We start from the raw sequence: 23,768 nt of genomic DNA, 5'->3' as shown, positions 1-23,768 counted from the left end.
TTTGTCTATTGTGACTAGTGCTGCTATAAATAGGAGTTTGCATGTATCACTGTAGTATGATGACTTTAATTCTTTAGGGTAAATACTGAGGAGTGAAATAGCTGGGTCAGATAGTGGATCTCTTTCTAGACTTTTCAGGAAACTGCATACAGGATTTCCATAGTGGTTGTACTAGTTACAGTCTACCAATGGTATAAAGTGGTTTTTTATCCTGCATCCTCTTCAGCATTTATTATTTGTATTCTTGATGGGGTTTTTTTCTCTTTTTTTGCTTTAATTTACTGTTATCTCTTTTCTACTTCATTGGTTTTTGCTCTGTTCTTTATTACCTTTCCTTACTTGGGTTGTTATTTTGTAACTTCTTAGGTGGAAACTTATATAATTGATTTTAAACTTTTAAATAGTATAAACATTTTAAGTAACAAATTTCTCTCAAAATCTGATGTTTTTATTATTCATTTCAAATATTTTCTAAATTTCTTGTGGTTTCTTTGGCTCATGGATTATTTAGAAGTTTTTTGTTTGTTTTAGTTTTCCAAATATCTAGAGATTGTTTGTCTAATTTACTAATTGATTTTTTTAATCGTTTCTGATATGGTTGGAGAACAAAGTCTCCAAAAGACCATTTTGGGTGCTATGGATATAGCTCATGTAGGGTAGAGCACATGATAGCATACTCTATCATTGCCACTGATAAAAACAATAGCAGCAACATTCATCATCATCATCATAATGCTTTAGTGTTTTGAAGTTTATTGAGATCTTGTTTTTTTCCATCTTGGTGAGTGTTCCATATATGTATTTTGCAGTTGGTTGCTTTAGTTTCTATACATATCAATTAGATCAGATTGGTTGATAGTATTGTGTATATCTTCTATGACCTCATGTATTTGTTGTCTACTTGTCCTATCAATTATGAAGAGAAACTTTATACATTCTCTAACTGTGGTTCTGAATTTTTTTTTCTTTTGAATTTTATTTCCCTTTTTATGAATTTTGAAATTGGCATTAGGTATGTACATATTTAAGATTGATATCATGTTGGATTTCTCCTTTTATCATTACACAACTTCAATATACTTTTTAAAGACACTTTTTGTGTCTTTAAACTTAAAATGCATCTCTTGGGCTGGGAATGTAGCTTAACTTACTAGCATGAGTTAAGCCCTGAGTTCAATCCCCAATACTGCAATAACAAGAACAAAATTGCATCTCTTCCAGATAGTATACAGTTGGTTCTTGCTTTTTAATTCCAGTATGACAATGTCTGCCATTCAGTTGGAACATTTAATCTATTTATAATTAATGAAATTATTGGTATAGTTGGGTTTAATCTACTACTTTGTCACTGTTTTCATTTGTTCCTTTTGTTTTTGTTTGTTTTTTCTATCCTGCTTCCTTTTGGGTTAACTGGATATTTTTAGTATTTCAGTTTATTTTCTCTATTGGAATCTTAACTACATATACACATATTTTAAATTGCATTTTCAGTGTTTGCCCCAGGGCTAGTAATGCACATCCTTAACTTACTGAAGTCTGTGTGTAGTCTGTTGTTCCACTTCACATTTTATGCCTGACCCTTCTCACTTCCTGCTCTGAACCTCCCACTTTTACTTAACACATCTAGTTTCCCCTTCTCAATTCATAAATATGATTTAATATCATTTCTCTTACTCAGTTTTTTCCCTTTTTTTGCTCCTGCTTTTGTGTCTTTTATTTCCATATTTTATAAACTATGTTTTTATATTATTTTATAAAAAATGTTATTTTTGGTTTATGCATATAGTTTTGAAAAATAGTCTTTTAAGTCTTTTAAGATGAAACAGAACATGCATTTACTTTTAACACTTATATATCATTTCTGGTATTCTTCTTTCCTTTCTGAAGTCTGTTTCTGTCTGGTATCATCTGTGTTCATCCTGAGGAACCTTTATAATTCCTTGTAGTGTATGAAGACTTCAGATGAAGTCATCTACTTTATCTGAAGTCTCTAATTTATATATCTAAATTCATCCTGTTTATGAAGGATATTTTCAATGATTTGGAATGCCGAGTTGACAGTAATTTTCTTCCAGCCCCTTATAAATGTCATCTGTATCTTTTGACTCCCATTATTGTTTTGCTCTTGTGTGTAGTGTGTTGTTCTCAGCCTCCTTTAAAGATTTTCTCTTTATCTTTGATTTTAAGCAGTTTGATCATGACATGCCTCAATATGTATTTGTTTGTATTTTTTGTCTTTGGAGTTTTTTGAACATTTTGGATCTGTTAAATGGTGTTCTTTATTAACCCTTAAGTCCCAAGTTTACAATTCGAAGACCATAAAAAACATTTAACTATGATTTCAGAGTTACAAGAAGTGTTTTCTTTGTTGTTCAATTTAAGTTTTTATAGGTATTCTACATCTGGGATGATGGGATAAAATACATTCCACTTAGAAATTTTTAGCTATTTTTCAGATATTTTTTCAACCTCATCCTCAAACTACTGAGGCTCCCATTACATATATGTTAGATTATCTGTTATTGTTCCACAACTATGTGATGCCATGTTTTTCTTTCTCTAACCATTTGTATCTTTGTCAAATTGGTATTTCTAATGCTCTGTCAAATTCATGGACTTTTTTTTTTCCTGCTATCTCTGGTCTGTAATCAGGTCCATTCAGTTGTTAGTTTGTTTCATTTGAGTTATTCAACTTTTCAATCCTACAATTTTCATCCTCCACTTTTTCTTTTTCTTTCTTTCTTTTTTTTTTTTTTTTTTTAATTACTGCGTATTGAACCCAGGGCTTCATGCATGCTAGGCAAGCATTCTCCTACTGAGCTACATCCCTAGTCCCCTCTTGGTTCTTTTTTATAGTCTCAACTTTTCTCCTGAGATTCCGATCTATTCACATATTCTGCTTTAAAAATGTTTTGTCCTTTATTCTTTGGGCCACATTTATAAGAGTGTGCTAATGGTGTTGCTAAATGCAATATCTGGACCATCCTAATTTCTAATGAGATTTTTTTTTCTTATGGGTCACATTTTCTTTTCTTTTTTTTTTTTTTTTTTTTAATTTTCTTTTAGTTGTAGATGGACACAATACCCTTATTTATTTATTTTTTTATGTGGTGCTGAGAATCGAACCCAGTGTCTCACATGTTCTAGGCAAGCGCTCTGTCACTGAACCACAATCCCAGCCCCAACATTTCCTTTTTTCTTTGAATGTCTAGTAATTTTTAATTACTTATTGGACAGTACTGATGACACCTTGTAGAGATGCTGTGTTAAAAAATTCTCTGTAGAATGTTAGTTTTTATTTTTGTCAGAAACTTTGTTACTGGCTGATCACTTTCTGTAGGTTTAGTTTTAAAGTTTATTAGGGCAGATCTGTAGAAAGCCCAAGGTGATTCTCAGGCCCCTCTCACTTAACAAAGTCATCCTCAGATTCTTCTTCCAATGTGGATTTCATTAGAGCTTGATTTTTAGGCTTTGTTAGTATGGGTGTACAGCAGACTTCATGCTAGGGTGTGACTTTTGCTCCTAAACTCTTAACTATTTCAAGGTGAAGCCCAGGTTCACCTGATTCCTCTGGTTAGTTTGGACTGCTAATGTTTCCCTACACTGCTTGACCTCTAGTATATCTTTTCCATCTTAACCTTATTAGAGCCACTTACTTGTTTTCCTCCTGCATTTGGCTGAGGACTCTAAGGAAACCCGATAGACCTCTCTGGGCTCTCTGTACAACTCTCTTCTCCCCAGTGCCCTGGTCTGTGCTCTACTTGAACTTTAGTTTGCCATGCTACATAGTGACTGATTGTCTGAAGATAGAGAACCAGAGTGATTGTGGGCTCACCTTTTCCCTCTCTCTGAAGTCACATTTTGTTTTGCTTTTTATCCAATATGTGAAAAAGTTGCATCATTTGTCCAGTTTAATAGTTGTTTATGACAGGAAGAATAGTCTGGTACAAATTTCTCTGTCGTATTGGAAGTAAAAGTCTCCCACAGAAGTTTTAAGGGGTTGAAGTAAACTTTAGTGGTAGTTTAAAAGGGAAAAGTGAATTTTATTTATTTATTTACTTACTTACTTAGAGAAGGAGTCTCACTGTGTTGCTCACGCTGGTCTTGAACTCCTAGGCTCAAGTGATCCTTCCATCTCAGCTAGAACTATAGGTGTGTACTCACACCCAGCTGGTCAAAGTAAATCTTGATTTCTTATGATTAGAGTGAAATAAAGTAAAATGAATTTATGGTGCTCATGGAATGCATCATTTCTCTGTAATCTTTCTGCTTCCCACCACGAGTCACCTATTCAGTTTTCCCTTCACAAAAGAGACAAATTGGGTTGAGAGTATGTTAGCCAGAAATAAGACTTGGATCATGCATACAACGTTATGATCTTGTGCACCTCAACTGAAGAATTAAAAGTGGTTTGTGACAAAGTACTGTCTGCTAGGGGTAAAATAGTAATGCATGCAGGAGTCTCTGTTTTTATTTTATGGCACTACTTGTACATTGAGGTGTAAGGAAACAGTGTGTTAGAGAAAAGGACTGCTTATATACACCTTGTTCTCTGTCCATGATTGCTCATTAGATTCTGATGTTAGAACTTAAAATGAGCACAACGACCGATGAGAAGAGGTTTTTTTTGAGTGCAGGTTAAGGTGACTGGGTAATGTTTTGTCTGATTAGACGAATGCATGAAAAAAATCATTTGTTCTAAATTCTAGTTTTTATTTTCTTTTTCTATTAAGCCTGAACTTCTTTAACATAAAATTCCTTTTTAAGAATCCTTATTAGGGAAATAGTTACTTTTTTTGATAAGTAGCCATCTCTTAGGAAATTTAATGAAGTTTACATTTGGAAATGATCTGGAAGATTTCAATGCTTTCTTACCCTAGAAGCTTTTAGTTTTCTATAAATATGTCATAGGGACCTCCGAGAAAAAGTAGTGCTTTATTGTTAGGACCTCATTTGAATATAGCAAGCCTTGTATCTGCCCAGAAATACTTATTCAGATCAGGCCTGTTCTTTTGAAGTTGTTTTGACTTGTTAATTTGAAAGCACATTTCATTTTCTCTGACAGTTGAGAGGGATTACAGTCTGTGGGAAATTTTTTGCTTTTCTTTCAATTTGCTCTCTGTGTTATTTGCCATGGCTTCATTTTTTTGTCCTGTTTTCTTAATTGCACCTCTCAGTTAACCACTTGGTTCTTGCCTGCACCCACTATACAAATGCCCTTGACTTTTCACTACATGTGTAACCGTCGAGTAACAGTTTGCTTCCTCTAGGTTTTACATATTTTTTCTTTATTTTTATGTGATCTATATATCACTTTCTTTCTTTTTTTGGACCTGGACTGGTACGCATTACTAAAAGATGCTTAGAAAGACTGGTGGTCAAATTCCACATGGCTTTTAAAAGGATATCTCAGGCATATTTTTCCCTAATTCATACTCCCTGACCTCTTCCATGGTACTTGTGATTTATTATTCTCCTCAAATCATTTTTGCCTTCCCCACAGTTGCCAGAAGCTCGGGGCACAAGACCTTGCTTCTCCTCTCACAGAGAACACAAAGGCTCTCTGGGGATCCACACCTAGACATGCCTCTTCTCTGCCTTCACCTCCTGTTCCCCAGGTTCAGAGGGAGAGTGCCTAGCTTACAGTCAAGGTTAATCCCTATGTTGGAATTCTTGTGATCTCTCTTTTTCCCTCTGAGATGTTACTCCAGTATTTCACCTTTTGCCCCTCCACCTCTACTTTTTATCTTTCTTTGCTTTTTCTTTTTCACCAAAATGTATGCATATGTTGTTCCCATCTTAAATATATTAAAAAAATAAAAAAGGCTTTAACATTTCTCTATACTATACTTTCTTTAGCTTGACCCTATGTTTTTTCAAGAACAGTCTACAGCCCTTCCATTCCCTTGCTCACTTTCCATTCTTTCTTTGGGAAACTAGAATCAGGCCTCTACTGCTTCCCACTTCCTTCTTTCTACTGCTCCCCTAAAAGTGCCTCACAGAAATCACTGGTTTGCTGGTTGACAAATGTAGGGGTCTCTCTAGCCTCATTTTATTTGGCCTTTTTAAGATACTTAATACTGAGCACTTCCTTCATGAAATCCTTCCTTTGGTTTCTGGGGTGCTACCCTCATAATTTCCCTCTGGTCCATTCTTTTTTATTCTTTATTTTTGCTTCATTCCTCTGTCCCACTCCTTAAAAGCTGATGCTTCCTGACTGTTCTCCCCTTTCAGTAGTCTCATCTGTCTGCATGATTTTGAATTATATATACCCAGGTGATTTGGAAATTTATTTTTTTACCCTCATCCCTCTTTTGAGCCCCAAACCCACATATAATCCTACGAAACAGTGATGTTGTTTATTTACATTTATAGGTGAGGAAATGGAGCCTAACCTGTTTAAGATCAAGCTGCCAAATCCTGGCTCTTTTACCTCAATGTAAAATCAAGTCTTGAATTTTACATTATGCTATAAATCAAACATTTCTACCCAACTGTCTGACAGGTATATCAAATATATCATGTCCTAAGCTGAAATCCATCCCCAAATTCCCATTTTTATTCCTTCCTTTCCTGAGTGGGGAGGGGGAGAGAGAGAGAGAGAGAGAGAGAGAGAGAGAGAAGAATATGAAAACTTATATTTTCAATCTCAGTGATTGACTTTCCTTCTTCTAGCTATGCAAGCAAGCTGGATCATGTACAGGAATTGACATCAGCTTCCCTCTATCCCTCCACCCTACTGGCCCATCCAGCCCAAGGAAGTACTAATTTCTGTGATTCTACCTCTTCACCATGACTTGTTCCCTTCTCTCCACTCCCACTATTACTATCATGATTGAGAACTTTATCTTGACCCGAATCATCACTACAGTGACAGTCTGGCTCACTGCTTCTCAAATTATTCGAGTTGAAGAACCAGGGTTTCTTATTTTGTTTTGTTTTACTTTTAATCTATTATAAAAATACATCATTAGAAAAATGAAATTAAAAAAGACATGCAAAAAAGTTCTATTTTAAAAATTATTAAGTTCAGACATAAAATTACTCTGACAAATTACAGTAAATTGTTCTTGAATACTAAACTTCCAAATGTATCCTATCACAGATGGAAAATGAAGTTTGCATATTGGCACTAGTCTACAAACAACATCAAGATAGTTCACAGTATCTGATATAAGGAAATGCTTCACTTTTCTTAGGTCATAGCTACATGGGTCCATGTTATTTAAAACCATAAACTCTAATCTAGAAGCTCTTGACTTATAGATAGCTTGCATATGTAAATTTGAGAGGTTTTAGATAATTGCCTATTTCTTTAATGCACTATCTTTCAAAAGGTATACATCCCATTAGAACAAGAAACAATCAAACGTTATAGTTTATGCTGAAATTAAATGTACTGACTTAAGAATCAAATTAACATTTTCTTTTTAAATAGGCTTGAAGTACAGTCTTCATGGGCTACTGTAATAAAATAAATTTTCACTGGTTTGATATATTTAATTTGATATGATTGTACACACCAGAAAGTGCTTCGAATATGCAGTAGAATATAATAGATGGTTGAATGTGCTTCATTTCTAAAATTCTCCTTAAATATTAATATGATGGGGCATTAAATAAGGAGTAAGTTATCTGGATTTTGTCAGGCACTAACTAAGCAATTCTCAGAAGACTTGTTAGTGAAGTGCAGACAGGAGAGGGTAAATGGTCAAATTGTGGACTATCCCTTGGCTTTGAACAGGACATGGCTGAAGAATCACATGAAAACAAGGTTTTAAGGGGACAGAATTTAGGAAAGGGAGTGCTTCAAATATTAAGCTGAGACTCTTCCTACAGTTTGTTAGAAATTTATTAAATAAAAACAGATTGACCAGCCCCCATTGTTGTCTAGTTAGGTATGGCACAGAAGAAAGCACATAGACAGATGCCTAAGGGAGCATAATCTTCACACATGAGGCACAAAGTTAAAGGGCTTCTAGACTTTTATTCTAGGTCTAAATTATAGTACTATGCCAGATTCTAAAAACTACCACAGAACATTTCTAAACATTTAAGAGTTCGTTAAAATTTTTTTAAAAATTTAAATATTTGATCTATCAATGAAGTAATCGACCTAAAAATACAACTAAACTATCAAACAAAATAAACTCTGTTACAAGAAGTTGAGCATTGTTGGAAGCTTAGAAGATTATTCTCAGAAGCAGGGTATTATAACCCCCTTCCAGTTTCAAATCACTAACAGGAAATGGCACAATTCACAACTTTAAAATGGTTAAGTTTTATTCAGAGAAAACTTTTAAGGTAGTATATACCCTTTACAAAGTTCAGGATGGAGAAGAGGTAAGAAAAGGCAACCTCACTGGTACCTGTACATTTCTATTAAGTTAAATATTGAATAGTTTAATGTAAGCTTTGCTCTGGTAATGGTGAAATACTAGGTTTAGCAACTTTATTGCCAGTTAACAGGGTCAATAATTGAGGTATAAGTTTTCATCTTTTATTAAGTAGGAGTATGCAGTATAATCAAATAAAATTTGAAATCATAATTTTTAAACCTGGGCTCTAATATCAGTATTACCACTAAATCATCATATAGTTATGAAAAGAAATCAACCCATTTCTGTTCTCGGTTTTCTCAAGTCTGAAGAAGAATGCTTGCCACTTCATATAATTGTCGTGAGTCCTAGAAATAATAGATAAAAGTACTTGTAGAGAAAGATTAAGAATAATTCGATTTGATAACTTCTTAAAAGCTGAAATTTTATGATTTTTAAATAAAGTACAATGAATGTAAATGGCCTAATTCTAAGAATTATTGATATATGATGGTTATTTACCTTTCTACTTTTTGAAGGGTATTACATTTTCTCAGTGATTCTTGGCAAATTGGAGGAGTGGTTCCTTGTAGTTTGTGAAAGCCTCCACTACTTCCCTACCCCAAGATTCACTAACACTTGTGGTGTATAGTGTAGCTGTTGTAGATGGGAGTATTTTGTACTTTTGAATGCTATTGAAGTGTGGAAAACAGGTTGAATTGTAGTTTTATCTGATATTTAGAGATTTTTGTCATATAATTTTATTACTTCTTGCTTATGGAAATTTTCCATATAATTTGCTATTTCTAGTTTGCTATGGGACAAGAATAGCCCTCTCCTGAGGGGTGGGGAAAAATAGTCCACTCTGTTGCTTAGCCACCACTGGAGCCTAGAAATAGGGTGACCAGTTTGCATTACTCCCCAGGAAGAATGAGACTCAGGGAAGAGACAAAGGCCCTGAAGGAAGGCTCAAGGTTTTTGGGTCAGGAATTCTGGGGTCCAGGTGCCTAAACCCCAGAATAAGGACATGGACTGTGGGTACATCCCTTTGATCCTATTGACTCCTGGCCCTGTGGGAATAGACACAGCCAGGCAGGCCAAAGCAGCCTGCTAAAGCCTGGAGCCAGGGCCCAGGTTGTTGAATAGGAATATATTAAGAAAATTAATCTGTAATTTCAGCTGTCTTTTTTGATATTAGCCTGTTTATTTATTTGTCTTATACTGTGGTATGTTTTATTTATGCTTGGCTTTTTAATGAATGACTCAAGAATGTCACAAGCATCAAATACAGTAGCTCTGATATGGAAATAAGTCAGTAATTTAAAAAAATTGTACATTAAATCTGTTATGCTAGAAAACATCATACTATAAACTTTTTCCCTAACTCTGTGCCTGTCCTTATGTTTGGACTTTTAGATCGACTTCAGCTTCCCAGGAATATGATTGAAAACAGCATGTTTGAGGAAGAGCCAGATGTAGTGGACTTAGCCAAAGAGCCTTGTTTACATCCTCTAGAGCCTGATGAGGTGGAATATGAGCCCCGGGGTTCCCGACTGCTGGTGCGAGGTCTTGGTGAACATGAGATGGATGAGGACGAAGAGGATTATGAGTCATCTGCAAAGCTGCTGGGCATGTCCTTCATGAACAGAAGCTCAGGACTTCGGAACAGTGCAGCTGGCTATAGGCAGAATCCAGATGGGGCCTGTTCAGTACCCTCTGCAAGGACCTTGGTGGTCTGTGTTTTTGTCATTGTGGTTGCTGTTTCTGTAATCATGGTGATTTACCTACTGCCTAGGTGTACCTTTACCAAAGAAGGCTGCCATAAAAAAAACCAGTCAATGGAACTAATTAAGCCAGTTGCAACAAATGGAAAGTTATTTCCATGGGCACAAATTAGGCTTCCCACTGCCATTATGCCACAACGCTATGAACTTCACCTGCACCCAAACCTAACCTCAATGACTTTCAGGGGTTCTGTGACAATTTCACTTCTGGCTCTTCAGACCACATGGAATATCATTCTTCATAGCACAGGTCATAATATATCAAGAGTGACTTTTCTGTCAGCAGTTTCAGGTCAAGAAAAAGAAGTTGAAATCCTGGAATATCCATATCATGAACAAATTGCCATTGTTGCCCCTGAAGCCCTTCTAGCAGGGCACAATTATACCGTGAAGATAAACTATTCAGCAAATATATCTAGTTCTTACTATGGGTTTTATGGTGTCACCTATACAGATGAAAGCAATGAGAAAAAGTATGTAGCCCTCTTAAATGTTTCTGTTTCTTTGCTGTATTATGACTTCTGCAATATGGATCCCTTTTCCATACCAGACATATTAGCTGCATTTTTTTTTTTAATTTAGGAAGTTATGTGCACAACAGAATGGTGATTTGGGAAAACATACTATTATTCTTAGGCAAAACTTTGAGCATATATTATTGCGGGGTGCAGGGTAGAAGTTTGCTGATGGAAGGGACTAGATAAAGCATAGATCAGTTGTAGTCTGTCATAAAATCTTAAGTTGTCTTCAACTTTTACCGATTTTACTTATTCTGTGATTCTAATTTTCTATCACACTATGAAGTCTCTATGGGAAGCAGAAAAAAGAGGAAAATGGAGAATTTTTAGGAGAGGCTTAGTGAGATGGAGAAAGAGGACACAAAGCATGGTATGCTTATATATGCAATTTTTAGTATCCTTATCTTTACTGGTTTCTTTTTAAAGAAAATTCCAGTTTGACTATTTGCTATCTGATGGAAATTTTTAAAAAGTGTAGGAGAAACTCAGTTCGTTTCAATTAAAAAAAAAAAGGTGAGACAAAACATAAACATATTCAGCTCCTTATTTGGATGATATATTTCTTATTTTAATCTTAGTGTTCATGGCATATAGTTGGAATTTCCAGAAAGATGTAATGCACACTGCATATATCTTAAATAGTGATATCATAAATATATTAAATTAATATCATAAATAGTGATATTCTTTATGTGCATAAAGTCTTTGTCATATCTGCTCAATGCAATTGGCGTATTTTCTCTATTTGTGAACCAATTTGTGAATAACTGATGTGGGCAGTTTACCTAATGTACCTTGATGTGTTATAAGAAATAGTTAGAAATGAATATTTTAAATCTATCTTAAGAAAGCTTTTTGATTCCTAAATGGGGAAAGAGACAAAGCAACATCTGTGCTTCTATTCAGAGAAATAATTTAATTTTTTATTTATCTATAATACTTTTTAAATAAATGACATCCGTTGCCGCATTTCAATTCATATATTATTTGACAAATTATTCAAATTATTTGAATACAAATTTATAATTGGAGTGGCAGTTTGGAGTTCTTGGCGTTAGTCCCCTTTCTGTAACCTCCATCATCCTAAGAAATACAGGATGTACATAAAAGAATGACTTTGTGTACAAGCTCCTAACCATCTCATCCAATTAGAGCATTGCTTCAGAATCCCTGGACCTATTACTATACAATGGAAAGCATGAATGTTGTGTAGCAGAGTAAGATGTTTTTGGGTATGACTATTGACTCTTGCCATGGACTGGACTGAGATAAAGAACATGCTAGAAAAATGGAACATGGTTTCTTAAAATTAAAAAACGCTGTATTAAAATAGTAGTTTAAAGCCTTAAAATAATCAATGAAACCACTACTATAAACAAAATGTAGCTTCATTAACCTACCCGTTAGAGTAATGAAGGCCTCACATGATATCTTGGTAAAGGTAAAAGTTTAGAAGATTATTTATATCTTTTAATATATTATTATTTTATAAGTTTAGGAGATTATTTATACCTTTTAATATTTTGTTATTTATACCTTTTAATTTTAATTCTGAGCAGGTTTTCTTTTTCTTTCACTTTTGATTATGCTTAGTTCTACTGGAAAAGTTTTTATACTTTTCTCCCTCTGAGGTATAATTAGAATAAAATTTAAACTGGTAGATAAGTAATTAAGGTGTACCTTCCTTGTTGATTAGAAAATCAAAATGTGTGTAACACCTTGAATAGTCACTGTGTGTGGTAAGGAAACTACCTGTGTGAAGTGGGGTACAGTGAGTAGTACAAACCTTGTAGTTAAACAGAAGTTGTTGATAACAGCCTTAAGATTCTAGGTGACAAAATGATACTAAAAGAACAGTAGACAAATTTAAGATGGAAGTGTATTTTGTTTGTTTCTTCATCCTTAAGTCTTTTTCTTGAACTCTGGAAGCATCCTCTTAATAGATCTGGGCTGATCTATAATATTTTAGTCTTACCCTGGGTGTTTGGAAGGGAATCCTGTTCCTAATTGCCTAAAGGTACATACCTGGGGAAGTGTAGAGTTTGGGTCTCCACTTTCCACACTGTTTCTTTTATACTTATCATCTGACAGTGAAAACTAACCCCAAACAAGAAGGCTGCCATGCAATGGCTGTAAATATGCCCTATGGCCTGGGAATGCACCACAGGGGTATACTTGCCTTGATTGTTTTATGGCTATTTGGATAATCTCCCAAGTGGAGATTTGCTTTATTCCTTTACCTAATTGGAAATTTGCATTTTCCCCCTGTGTCTTTTTATACTTTCCTCCCAGCCTGTAATTGAGGACCTTTATATGTGTTATATGTGTTAATTGTTGCTACTGTGTAGGAGGCAGGGAATTTTTGATTCATGTCTAAAGAGAGAAAAGGAAACCAGAATACTATAGGACAGCTAGATTTTTTTCAGTCTTGATTAAAATGTAATCTGTGAACTTGAGGTTTAGTGCTGTGAAGCCAGAGTATGTACAAAAGATTAGTGGCAATTAATGGCAGCTCTTCTTATTTATCTTCCATCAGACATCTGTCCAAGACCTCAGTGGCCAGCTGCAGCTGACCTTCGTGGCTTCATTTATAACTACACTCAGCAGCTGCCTTAGTCCATGAACATACATTGCTTTCTTTCCTTGTACTGCCCACTCTTCCTTCAGTGTACTCTCTTCCCTTTTCTGCCTGCTCAAATATCCACGTTTTAAGACCCTTTCATACTTTTTTACCAGTTTCCTTAGAGTGTCTTCAGCCACTAGTCAGGATTTGCTTCCTTTTCTTTGTCCCAATGCTTTGTTTTCACCTCCAGGACATGATTTGCAGCCTGATATAAGCTTCAGTGCATTATATAAACCTCTGCCTTTTCTAGTTGATTGCGGGTCCTTTAAATGACTGGGATTGTACCACGTTTATGTTAATACCCCTAGTACTTAGCAGGATGCCTTGTATAGTAGGTGCTCAATAACTTTTGGATTGAATTTGCATTTGTTTTAGGTACTTTGCAGCAACTCAGTTTGAACCCCTCGCAGCAAGATCGGCTTTTCCTTGCTTTGATGAACCAGCGTTTAAGGCCACATTTATCATCAGGATCATAAGAGATGAGCAATATACTGCTTTATCAAATATGCCTAAGGTACTGTCTGTTCTTTGAATATAAAATCTTTGGTCTCTTTCTCTAAAAAACTTGAATTCCTCTATTGCTGAAAATGATTAGAATCATATAATATTAATATTCTTTCTTAAAATACTTAAATAAAAGTTGGAATACAGATATTAGAATCAGTTGGGAAGTCAGCCTGTGAAGCACTTGAAAGAGAAAGACCTGCTGGACCTAGAAAGTTGGTATAGGAAATGCAAAGTGTTCTGTGTACTGAAGTTGTACAAGCATTAATACTGTGAACTAGTACAAGATCAGAGTGATATTTTCTGACACAGTGATTTTGCTACTCAAAAAAGTGTTATTTGATTTTGTTCAATCACAATTGTTCTTATAATTCTACTGCTAAATAAAAAATTGACATCCTGTAATTTCAAGGTCAACAAGAATAGGAGTTTCTTTCTTCAAGCAGAAATCAGAGTAGTTTTTATGCTAAATAGAACCCAAGGGGTAATTGGTTGGGATACCTCAGCCTGATAGAAGCCTCCTGGATCCCATTTGGCTTGTAGAGAGGCACAGTCATACCCAGCAAGACATGGAGCTCACCCCTCTAGGCAGTAGCCAACATGGTCTGTCCTTAACTGAGACTGCATTCTAATAGCTTCAATTTTAGCCATACTCCTCACTTTAATCTTTCTCTGTAAGAGGTGGATGTCTATTTGCCTACTATCATGGCTGGGAAATCCTGCAGTTGCCTGCAGACTTCCCTAGTGACTTACCATCTTAACCCACTAAGCCTTCACAGTTGTCTTTAACATCTTTAACATGGCACTGTACAAAGCCCTTTTTATCATTCAAGGGATATCCCAGATGTAGTTTCTGCTTCTATGGATGTATTTGTAGCAGTAAAGTAGAACCTTCCTAGGTTGTAGAAGATTTGTTTTGGTGGAGTTTTAAAGATGAGAAACAACCACTTGCATGTATTTAAAGCCATCTGGGGGCTAAAACCTCATGGATTTCACTGTACTCAGTATGTCCTCATGATGAAGGATGGTAGAGCAAACTGAGACTAAGGGCTGTGCTCTGTCTAGAAACTCATGCTGAGATTAAAATATGTCAGTATCTTCACTTCTTATTTCTTATATGAATATTCAGTTTCTCAGTATCTTTGTCATTGTAATTTATTCCTGCAGTTACAGAACTATCATCTTTTCTCTTTGCCTGTAGAAGTCATCAGTCTTTATGGAAGATGGGGTTGTTCAGGACGAGTTTTGTGAGAGTGTGAAAATGAGTACTTACCTGGTCGCTTTCATTGTGGGGGAGATGAAGAACCTGAGTCAGGATGTAAATGGAACCCTGGTATGTTGATGTGGTAATTGTCTGAAAGCCTGTTTCAGAGAAGGTTAAGAGGAATTCTGGCTTTAATGATTCCTTGTGGTGGCCTTATGAAAAGAAAAAGCTTTTAGATCACACTGACATTTTATACCACAAATATTATTTTACTTATTGTTATTTACTGTAATTAGTTTAATACCTGATAATAAATAATTTTCAAGTTTCTTAATTTATAAGAGAATTCTAATAAGGCAACATGTTTACTAAAGTTTCTAGAACTATGCTGTATAATATAGTGGTCACTAGGCCTATATAACTATTTAGATTTAAGTTAATGTTAAATAAATTTAAAATCCACTTTCTTAGTTTCATTAACTACATTTCAAGTATTATAGTAGTGTTTCTGTGCTACCATATTGTGCAGGTTGAAATAATTAGACAAATCCCCTTTTTTAACAAAGCAAATCCTAGGATCCAGGGTATTTATTGGTCAGGGTTCAGCCCCAACATAAAAACAAAAACAAAACAAAACCTCCTCTCATCGTAATGGCAATCATCAAGAATACAAAAAATAATAAATGCTGGCAAGAATGTGGGGGAAAGGTACGCTCATACATTGTTGGTGGGACTGCAAATTAGTACAACCACTCTGGAAAGCAGAATGGAGAGTCCTCAATAAACTAGGAATAGAATTACCAAATGATCCACCTAACCCATTCCTTGGTATTTATCCAAAAGACCTAAATCAGCATACAATAGTAATACGGACACATCAGTGTTTATAGCAGTGCAACTCACAATAACCAAGTTATGGAACCAGACCAGGTACCATCAACAGCCATAAAGAAGAATGAAATTATGCCTTTTACTGGTAAATGGATGGAACTGAAGAACATCATACAAAGTGAAATAAGCTAGACCCAAAAAGTCAAGGATTGAACGTTTTCTCTCACATGTGGAAATTAAAACAAAATAAAGGGGAAAGGCAAGGGTAGGAAATCTCATGAAAATAGAAGGGAGATCAGTGGAGCGCAGGAAGGGGATTGAGGAGGAGGAAGGAAAGATGGAAAAGGGAGTAACTGCAGAATGAAATTGACCAAACTACACTATGTACATCTGCGAATATACCACAGTGAATTTCACTTTTATGTATATCTATGAAGCTCTAATTTAGAAAGAACTAAACAAATAGTTGAGGAGGAGAGGGAAAGAGGAAGTACTGGGAACTGAAATAGAACAAATTATATTCCATTTTCAGTTTTTTCAAAATGAACCCTGATATTATATGTAACTATAATGCACTAATAAAAACATTTAAAAAAAAAAAAAAAAAGAAAGAAAGAATGAAAGAAGAAAAGCAAGTCCTGATTCCTGATTGAGTTTATTCATAGAAAATGAGTAAGATTTTTAAGGGTCTGGTCTATCTACAATTTGCCAAAATTTCATTCTAGTGAAGTGTGTCTGTTTTTCTTTGTCATTAACACCTATTTTTAAAAGTTTATTTGATTTTATTTTAATACTTTAATAGCAGAGACCTAATAAAGTGAATATTTTCACATAATGATAATATAGAAGAGTAAAGGGCTCTTTCAAAGCCTCCCTTCCCCCCCTTTCCTCTTTCCATTCTTGCCTCAACTTTCATCTGCTATGTTGGCTTCTTAATAGCTGTAGTATTATATTCAAACCCATCATTCTGATATTCTAATATTCAAGGCTGCCCTCATAAAGCTCAGCTATCTTTCCAGTTGCTCCAATGCTAATTGTTCCACATAGTGAAGCTAAATTACTCATAACTCACTTAGATATACCTCATTTGTTTGTGTGTAGAAAGAAAGAGATTGAGAGAGAGGAGTTTAAGGTGGCTTTTTTTTTTTTTCCTTTTGCTTAGTTAGATTAAGAAGAAACATGAGTAAGTATGAACCCTGGAGTCTTCTTGGATTAAAATGCTTCATACATACCTTATTAACTGAATCCTTGGGAAGATAACAGTCCAATCTTCTGAACCTCACCTTCTACAATTCTAATATTATACATACATAAAAAAACACATATATAGTATACATATAATATATACATAGTGTACACTCCCTTTTTATCACATGTAAATGTCATGTGAAATCCTTTGCATGTCAGTATATATAAATATTCTCAGTTTTAGTGCTACCCAGTAGTAAATGTGTTTTGAAAAAAATATACAAATAAATAATAATTTTATTAATTTCTTCTGTTTTATTAGGAAATATGGAACAATGTAATGCGTGGGATTATTCTGTGTGTTAGTAGCTATTGTGGGCATTCATTTATAAACATTTTTTTCATTTTATATGCTGAGTGAGGATGAAGCATTAGATCCATGTGGCAGATGAGGAAATCAGAGGTTAGATTGACCTGAGATTACATACCAAGTTATAGTCAAAATTTTACTGTCCAACAAATATGCTACATCTTACACCAGATGGCATAAATAACAAATGTAGGTATGGTGACCAGAAATTCAAAACTTGGAGTATAGCAAAGGATTTTTATTATGCTAAAATATTATAATCTTTAGGCTGGCTTCTATTTTGTAATATTTGACAGTAGTTCAATTTAACAAGGTCAAGGATTAAGGCAATAGGGATTTTCTTTTTAATGTGAATCTTACCAAGTAACTAAAAATGTCACAATTGACTATAGATTACTACATGTGACCTGTAATAATAAAGACTGTGTCAGAGGCTTGAAAAAGACCATTGATTTTGTCATTTCTGTTTATTCTTCATTCCATAAATCTCTTCCTGCCTTTAGGAATGCCAGAATTACCTGTAAAATTCTAGGTCAGTTGTGAAAAATATACTGATATTTGTTTGTCATGAGGTTTTTGTTTGTTTTTTGCCACTGCCTGCTTTCATTTTTATTGTACACAGACCTAATTGGTAGAAGCAAAATTGAATCATTGTTAGTCAGATGTGGTGTCTGTCCACATTTAAACGAATTGTCAATAGTATTATCTATGTGGTTAGAATTTTAATATTCTGTTAGAAACATAATCTGTTCAAAATTTCTACAAAAAAAATTTCTACCTCAAGTGTTTTTCCACCAGCCTGGGACACTATGCATAATATATATTATTATTCTGTTCCATCGAATCAGTTATTTTGAATGGACTTGTTACTGTTTGTTTGTTTTAGGAATGTATGCTTTTTTATTTGTTCAGTTATTTATTTGGGAAAGCCAGCATTTTTCAGAAAATTTAGTACAAAAACCTAATATTTTCTGTCCCTGTATAACTTGCTGACCATAGTATTGTTTTGGTGGAGGGTGGGGCTAAAACTTGATTCTGCTTTTGCTTTTGTTAACTAGTGTTTGTTTTTAATAATTTAACGAACAGATAAATTAAGCCTAACAAATCTGTTGTTCCTCAATCTTAAAGAATCCTTTTCTTTGAGAGTTGTGTTTTTGGGAATCTCCTATAAGGTCCTTGCAAGATATCCCACAAGAAGTTTTAAGTTATAAGTCTTGAGACCTGGGTGCCAGTTGATTTCCATTTAATGATTTTTTTTATAGGAGAGATGTTATTTTATGTTTTCTTATTAGGAAACAACTCCAGGCCTTAGGCATGCTAAGCCTGTCTATACCACAGAGCCACACCCCTGCCCCCATTTAACAATGTTTAGAATTCTCTTATAAAAGCAGGAATGCTATTCAGGACTTTCTTGGCTGAGATAGGTTGCTCTGTTTATTTTTTTTTTTTTAACTACTTCTATTGTTCTTAGAATAAGCTTGATAATAATTATAATGATAAGATGATTTATCTCCAGTAAGGACTCATAGCTGTGTTCTTTTAAGGAAAAGTAAAAGAAGTAGAAAGGAAGAGAAAATACCAAAGTACCTTCTTTTTATACTCATTGTATTCTAGAAATGGGAATAAATGAACCCTTTCATCAGATTGCAGTTTCATTTACAGTCACATCATATGTATTTAACTTAGCATTTAGCCCAAAAAAGAGGAATACCTATTTAAATAATATAGGTGATTCCATCTTCTTTCCCACTTAGTGAATGCAGTGAATGGGCAATGGGACACATGAATCTGTTATTCTCTCAGTTGTTTTTGTTTACTATGTGCCACCAAAGTGTGAGTATTTCACATGAATTATATATACATATAAAACATAGGCCATAGAAACAATTCCCAAATGAAAAAAAAGGAATAAGTAAACTGACCCAGCACTGAAAGAAAAACTGAGTGCCCATACTTTTGAAAGAGAATATGTTGATCTAATCAGTTTCACAATATAATTTCAATAAATCTGCAATTTCTACTTTGTATGTTAACTTTAGAACTAACTCTAGTAGTATGTGACTCCTCTGTATTTAGTGTTTGCTAGAAGCCAGGCTCTATGATAGGCTGCTGAAAAGAAAACTAAATATATATGATGTGACTGTAAATTAAACTGAAATCTAACTCAGGATCTTCATAGTTCATAGGTAAAGAAAGACAACTCTAGGTAATAGGAGAAGATGAATATCATAAAATTTAAAATGGGCAAGTGCTTATGAACTTCTATAAGATGACTGAACTTAATTTACTTGGGATGTTAAGATAATTAAGAAAAGGAACCAGTAAGGTATTTTTTGAGCTTCGTTGTATGTGTGGGAGGGACTTGCTAAACTGTGGGGATTAAAAGAATTGTAAGCAAGAATTTCTGTCCTACAATATCTCATACAACTCTGTGTATTTCTTAGATATGCCAGTCCTGACAGTACTCACCTGAATATTGTAGCATTTTAATTTTATCCGTCCTTAATCATACATAATGTTTTCCCTTAGGTTTCTATATATGCTGTGCCAGAAAAGATTGGTCAAGTTCACCATGCTTTGGAAACAACTGTGAAGCTTCTTGAGTTTTATCAAAACTATTTTGAAATTCAGTACCCACTTAAGAAATTGGGTAAGAATCACAGTGACTTCTGATTTTTTCTTCAGTTGTAATAGATTAGTGTTGCAAATGTGTTTTTAGAAATAGTTTTCATGAAAGTTATTTTTTAAAAAAACAAGAAACACTGTTAATTCTTTTAAAAAACATAATTATTAAATTACTAACATGTCATGAATGTACCTGAACTTGGAACTTAAAACACTTAGAAGTTATGCGGCTGTCACAAAGGCACTGTGTAAGTGGGAATTAGCTTAGGGCTTAGTCTGAAGTCTGACTGACTTCCAAGAAATTTTCTAATTCAAATAATAAAAACTACATATGGGAAATCGGGAGAGCAAGAGGATTTTAATGCTCTTTAATGTGGAGCTGTTCCCAGAGAGTTCAATATGGATAGGCCCTGAACTTCATCCTTGTTGCTCTAGAAAGATGATTGGTTGTGAGGCACTTTTTTTTTCCTTTGGGAAGGGACAGTTAGTCACCTGAAAGGATTTGATCAGGTCTTCCTCAGCTGACAGCTAGGGGAGGAGTACGGGGAGAATAAGGATGGTTCCACTTACTAAGGAGTATAAAAATAACTCACTGCCTTCACCATGATAAACCAATGAGTAACATATTTTGTTTTAATTAGGGGGTTTTAATAAGAGCCTTACATGAAGAAAAGTTCATAACGTTTTTCCTGTTATCTCTAGATTTGGTGGCCATTCCTGATTTTGAAGCAGGAGCAATGGAAAATTGGGGTTTGCTTACTTTCCGAGAAGAAACTCTTCTATATGACAATAATACTTCTTCAGTGACAGATAGAAAACTAGTCACTAAAATCATTGCTCATGAACTGGCCCATCAGGTATTAACAACCAGTGCTGTTACATCTCATAACTGTGTCTACTTCATGTACTAGAGCTTTAAAATACACGTAGATGTTACTAATTATTCAGCTTTATAAGAAAATACTACCTTCTTTTATCATAAAAGGTACTTTTTTTTAGCACAAATTTAATTTCCAGTTGAAAATTCTTTCTGTTTTTATAGGATATTTAAAGCATTTTTTTTTAATTTAAAGCATTTTAACACCTATCGTCTCACCTCACAATTGCCTTAAGATGGGTGACAATCCCATTTTACAGATGAAGAAACTGACTCTGCTTATTAAATAAATGACTTGCCCAAAGTCACATATATTAATAAATAGTAGCACTGGGCCTTGGAGTCACTATCTCTTAAGACTTTTTCCCCCTAACAATTTACAGCTTTTAGGTATAACTTTTTGTAGGGAAGTTCCCTACATTGCACTTTCTCTGACAACTCTTAAACCCACAGTTGTCAGGACTAGATTTTTTTTTTTTGTCTTCTCCTGCTAGAATGGGGTTCTGTGTTAATGTAGGAGAGAGAAGTCCTAAGTAAAAGGTGGGGGCAGCTTCGTGTGACACAGAGAAAAAGAAAAAAATTGTGTGGGTGTATAACGCCTTGTTTCTGCTGGGCCCTGGATGTGAGGTCCTTGCCACTGTTGGGTGTGGTTCAGGGTGTCATGAGGGGCCCTGTGTGAAGGAAGACCAGGAAGTGCTCTGGTCTGTTTGCTCTCTACCTCAAGCACATCTGCGTAGGGCTCCATAGCCCTTGAGAAGACTTCTTGGCAAGCTGGAATATGAAGCCCTTATTCATATAAATGGGCCATAGATAAAAGGTGTCTGTGGATTCCTCTGTATCTATTATTTCTGGGGCCAGCCATTTCCACTTGGGGAATATTTCTGTTATTTCTTCTTTAGAACTTACAAACCATCTTCCAGTGAAACAAGGTTTAGGATAATGTCTTAGAAAATTTTCTGTTGTAATTCTGTAAAGTGTTTTGTTTTACTGTCTCACAACTTGATCTTTTGCTGCTGATTTTAGATAAGTCATAGGCTACCCTAACTAAATTGCATACCCTGCAACCACTCTTTATTTCAAAGATTTTTAACAAACATATTTTTAGGAGAGTCTCCTATTATTTTTTCTTTCTTTTTATTACCTCATAGAAGAAAACATTTAAAGATATTCCCAATTTCATCTGTTTATATAAATGCCAACTTTCTTAAAGAACGTTGTTTGAATTCTGGTTTGAATCATGCCAATACTATCTTCAACTTGGGCAATTGAGGAGAAACAAAGTGTGGATCCCCTGACTACAGGAAAAACTTTTACATAGAAACTTTCTTGTTGACATGGATGGTTGTACATATAATGGAAAATAATCTTACTAACTTGATATTAGAAGATCAATTTCATTATCACTTCCTTGAGGTGGCTAAAAAAGTTTTCATTTCCCTATATAACATGCTATGTAGCCCATTTTTAAAAAAAATTATTTTTGTTGTAAATAACCCATTTTAAATTGATAAATATGCTAATAAATATATTAATAGTCTTTCTTGCTTGTTTTCCCATTCAGTTAAGGTAAAGTATTAAAAGTTTTATTTTATTTGTAAAGCAAAATTATATGACTTTTGTAAGTCTTTAATTTATTCAAGTGTAGTTTATTTGACTATAATGTAAGTATATTTTTAAGATACTTTAATCTGGTTATGGACAGTTAATATGACAATTCAGCAATTATTAGAATATTCCTGAGAATGTAATTATCATGTTGTTTGGAACTTTGTTTTTCCCACAGTGGTTTGGCAATCTAGTAACAATGCAGTGGTGGAATGACCTATGGCTAAATGAAGGTTTTGCCACTTTCATGGAGTATTTCTCTTTGGAAAAAGTATTCAAAGAACTCTCCAGTGTAAGTACAACATTTTTCTTATTTGGAATACTCAGAGGAAAAATAACCAAGTTATATTTTCTATGCATTTGGAGAAATGAAACTATTTCTAGAAAACTGTAATAAAATTCACCCTTGTTCCCTTTACAGTGGGTTCCTACACATCTACCCTCAAGCCCAGGCAACCACTGATCTGCTTTATATTCTGTTTATAGGTGAAATTTGGCATTTTTGTATTTGTCTAAGTCTTATTTTGCTCAGCATAATATCTGTGCAAAGCATCCGTGTTGTTTGCTCAGTAGTGTTCTGTGGTATAAATGAATATACTGTGATAACACTTGATTATCTTTCTGTTAGTGGGGTCCTGGACTATTTTTAGTTTGGGACTATTATGAATAAAGTGGTTGTGAACATTTGTTAAAAAAGAAATTCACCCTTGTTAATGATATCTATACCTTTAGGAAACTTGATGGTGAAAATTATACTTTTATTGATATGTTTCACTGTAATTACATAAGTTTATATATTTTTTGTCATTAAAATGAATATTAAAAAAATTGCTTTCCTACATTTAATTTTTAACAGGTGTGGCTCTTCTGCTTGATGGGATTTAGATAAATTTGAAAAGCCTTTTTTGCATATCAAAACATTTTTTATCTTATCTATAAAGAGAGAAGAAAATTAAGCCATTTTGTAGCGATGCTCTTTGTTATCACTACATGTGTGCTTTCTTATAACAGTGATATATAAGTTCATACAAACAGATCATTTGCCCTTTTATGGTACAGACCATACTTTGTGTTCTTTCCAAAAATGTGGAATACCAATCCATGATAGAGAGACATAATAATGTTGTTACTGTTATTAGACTCTGGAGATATTTTTTGTATTTGGGAATATTTGAAAATATTAGGGCATGATGTGCCATATTTTGCCAAAATAATTCAGACGGTGAGTGGAAAAGTGTAAATATCTTTTTCAACTCTTAAATTGAGTGACTTTCTGTTTAACTTTCTGGAGAAATGAACCAAGACTGCTTTAAAGCAGAAG

The 23,768-nt window shown here is 34.3% G+C and overlaps 1 protein-coding gene across 1 annotated transcript in view; it reads left to right on the top strand.

Moving 5' to 3' along the window:
* Positions 1 to 23,768, top strand: part of LNPEP (leucyl and cystinyl aminopeptidase) — a 91,534-nt gene that overhangs the window by 31,227 nt on the left and 36,539 nt on the right. The window contains exons 2-7 of the mRNA XM_079145854.1: positions 9,735 to 10,575; positions 13,619 to 13,757; positions 14,949 to 15,080; positions 19,870 to 19,990; positions 20,668 to 20,822; positions 22,626 to 22,739. Of these exons, the coding sequence (XP_079001980.1) occupies positions 9,735 to 10,575; positions 13,619 to 13,757; positions 14,949 to 15,080; positions 19,870 to 19,990; positions 20,668 to 20,822; positions 22,626 to 22,739 (1,502 nt within the window). The remainder of the gene's footprint in view (positions 1 to 9,734; positions 10,576 to 13,618; positions 13,758 to 14,948; positions 15,081 to 19,869; positions 19,991 to 20,667; positions 20,823 to 22,625; positions 22,740 to 23,768) is intronic.

This window comes from Sciurus vulgaris (genome assembly GCF_902686455.1).
Source record: "Sciurus vulgaris genome assembly, chromosome: 6".
In the NCBI taxonomy this organism is placed as follows: domain Eukaryota; kingdom Metazoa; phylum Chordata; class Mammalia; order Rodentia; family Sciuridae; genus Sciurus; species Sciurus vulgaris.
Note: the sequence above shows the minus strand (reverse complement) of the source record. Positions and strands in the feature narration are given on the sequence as shown.